This window comes from Anopheles aquasalis, chromosome 2 (genome assembly GCF_943734665.1).
Source record: "Anopheles aquasalis chromosome 2, idAnoAquaMG_Q_19, whole genome shotgun sequence".
NCBI classification, from domain to species: domain Eukaryota; kingdom Metazoa; phylum Arthropoda; class Insecta; order Diptera; family Culicidae; genus Anopheles; species Anopheles aquasalis.
Window position 1 is genome coordinate 45880001 of NC_064877.1, and position 2500 is coordinate 45882500.

Genomic DNA, 2500 nt, shown 5'->3' on the forward strand with positions numbered 1-2500 from the left:
TAAGCTTTTCTATTCCCGTTGCAGATCCTGAAAAAATTGGTTCAATCGGGACGATTAGAGATTACGACTGGTGGCTGGGTCATGACGGACGAAGCGAACGCTCATCTCTATGCAATGGTTGATCAGCTTATCGAAGGTAAGATGCAACAGTAGAAAACGGTTCTCATAAAAAAGACTCCGTCTGATCTGCTTTCCTTCTGCTTTCCCTACTGTTCTGTTCCAGGTCATCAATGGGTGAAGTCAAACCTCAACATAACACCCAAGACGGGCTGGAGTATCGATCCGTTTGGGCATGGCAGTACCGTACCGTACTTGTTGGCTGCATCCGGCTTCAAGGGAACCATCATCCAACGAATCCACTACGCGTGGAAGCAATGGTTCGCCCGCCATCGGTACGGTGATTTCCTGTGGAAACCGTACTGGAAGGGATCAGCAGCCAGCACGAACGATCATACACTGCTCACGCACAACATGCCGTTCGATATCTACTCGATCAAGCACTCGTGTGGACCACATCCGTTCATCTGTTTGAACTTTGACTTCCGAAAAATACCGGGCGAGTACACGGAATATTCCATCAAGGCGCAGTTCATCACGCAGGAGAACATCGAAGCGAAGGCGGACCTTCTGATGGAGCAGTACTCAAGGACCGCTTCTCTGTTCCCGCACAACGTCGCCTTGATCCCGGTGGGTGACGATTTCCGGTACAACAAGGAGAAAGAGATGGAGCAACAGTACACCAACTACAAGAAGCTGATCGACTACATCAACGAGCATCGAAAGAAGTACAACGCCGAGATCAGCTTCGGAACGCCTGTCGATTATTTCAACGCGATCCGGGAACGGTACGATCGTTTTCCGACTCTGAAGGGCGATTTCTTCGTGTACGCGGACATTTTCAACGAAGGACGACCGGCGTACTGGTCCGGATACTTCACGACGCGGCCCTACTACAAGATACTGAGCCGTGAGTTGGAGCACAATCTGCGCAGCCTCGAGATTCTCTTCACGATCGCGTTCAATCGAGCGCGTCAGGAGGGCAGCTCGAACGCGTTCAAGATCTACGAGAAGAACTACGAAAAGATGATACTGGCGCGGCGGAATCTGGGGTTGTTCCAGCATCATGACGCGATCACCGGCACGTCGAAGGCGAACGTGATGCGGGACTATGCACTGCGGTTGTTTGAAAGCATTGAGGACACGGTGAAGTTGCAGGAGAAGACGATCGAGCTGCTGGTACAGCGGAAGCCACTAGAGCACAGCTTCCTGATCGGGGAGCTCGAGCGAGACAACTTTGGCAAGCTGCCACGCAAGACGCCCATCATTGTGACGGAGGGCGGTCGCAGTGCGGACTTTATCGCGTACAATGCGCTCGCCCAGGAGCGGCTGGAGGTGATCACGATCCGCACACTGACGCCGCGTGTCAAAATCCTGGACGCAAACGGTCGGACGGTCGAGATCCAGATCAACCCCGTGTGGAACATCACGGAAACGTCCTACACGTCGCGCAAGATCGTGCCCTCCGACAAAGAGTACGAGGTGATGTTCGTGGCAAAGTTGGCCCCACTCTCGCTGACCACCTTTACGGCGGCATACGATGAGGACGGGTACCAGGGCAAGATGGCGACACTGTACTGTAACGAGTGTCAGGACGAGAAGAACAAAGCGTTTGAGGTGCGCAATAAGCAACCGGGCGATATACAGCTGGAGAACTACAAGATGCGGTTGTTGTTTGACGAGCAGAGCGGTTTCCTCAAGTCGGTCACGAAGAAGAACATGGGCAAGCAGATCCAGTGTGCGATCAAGTTTGCGGCGTACAAGAGCGCTCAGTTCCACTCCGGTGCGTACCTTTTCAAGACCGATCCGGAGCAGCGCAGTTCGGAGAAGGATGTGCTGGAGCAGTACGGTGATCTCACAATTCTGATTACCTCCGGTCCGTTGGCCAGCGATGTCACGGCCATCTATGGACCGTTCCTGGCCCACACCGTGCGCATTTACAACTCGAACAGCGTGCTCGATAGTGCGATCTACATTGAGAACGATATTGACTTCGAAACGCCGCCAAAGAATCGTGAAACCGAACTCTTTATGCGCTTCATTACCGATATCGAGAATGGGGCGAGTGAAAATCCCGAGTTCTACTCCGACCTGAACGGCTTCCAGTATCAGAAACGCGTGAAAGTGTCCACCATTGGTGTGGAGGGCAACTACTTCCCGATCACGTCGGGTGCCTTCATTCAGGATGAGCGAATGCGCCTGACGCTTCTCACGACACACGCCCAGGGTGCTGCCAGTTTGGAACCGGGGCAACTCGAGGTCATGCTGGACCGACGCACGCTCTACGATGATTACCGTGGTATGGGTGAAGGAGTGATCGATAGCCGATTGACACGGCACCGTTTCTGGTTGACGCTGGAAACGATCGATGGTGCACCACGATCCAGTGCGACTGGTGACAATGGTGATAGCTCCGAGAACCGTAAACCTTCTGCCAACGAGG

General features: G+C 53.5%; 1 protein-coding gene across 3 annotated transcripts in view; it reads left to right on the top strand.

The window, feature by feature from the left end:
* The window catches only part of LOC126570976 (alpha-mannosidase 2), a 76207-nt gene that overhangs the window by 70148 nt on the left and 3559 nt on the right, over positions 1-2500 (top strand). For all 3 annotated transcript variants that reach the window (XM_050229137.1, XM_050229139.1, XM_050229138.1), the window contains 2 exons: positions 25-136; positions 224-2500. The exon at positions 224-2500 is cut by the window's right edge and continues 3559 nt beyond it. In XM_050229137.1, the coding sequence (XP_050085094.1) occupies positions 25-136; positions 224-2500 (2389 nt within the window). The remainder of the gene's footprint in view (positions 1-24; positions 137-223) is intronic.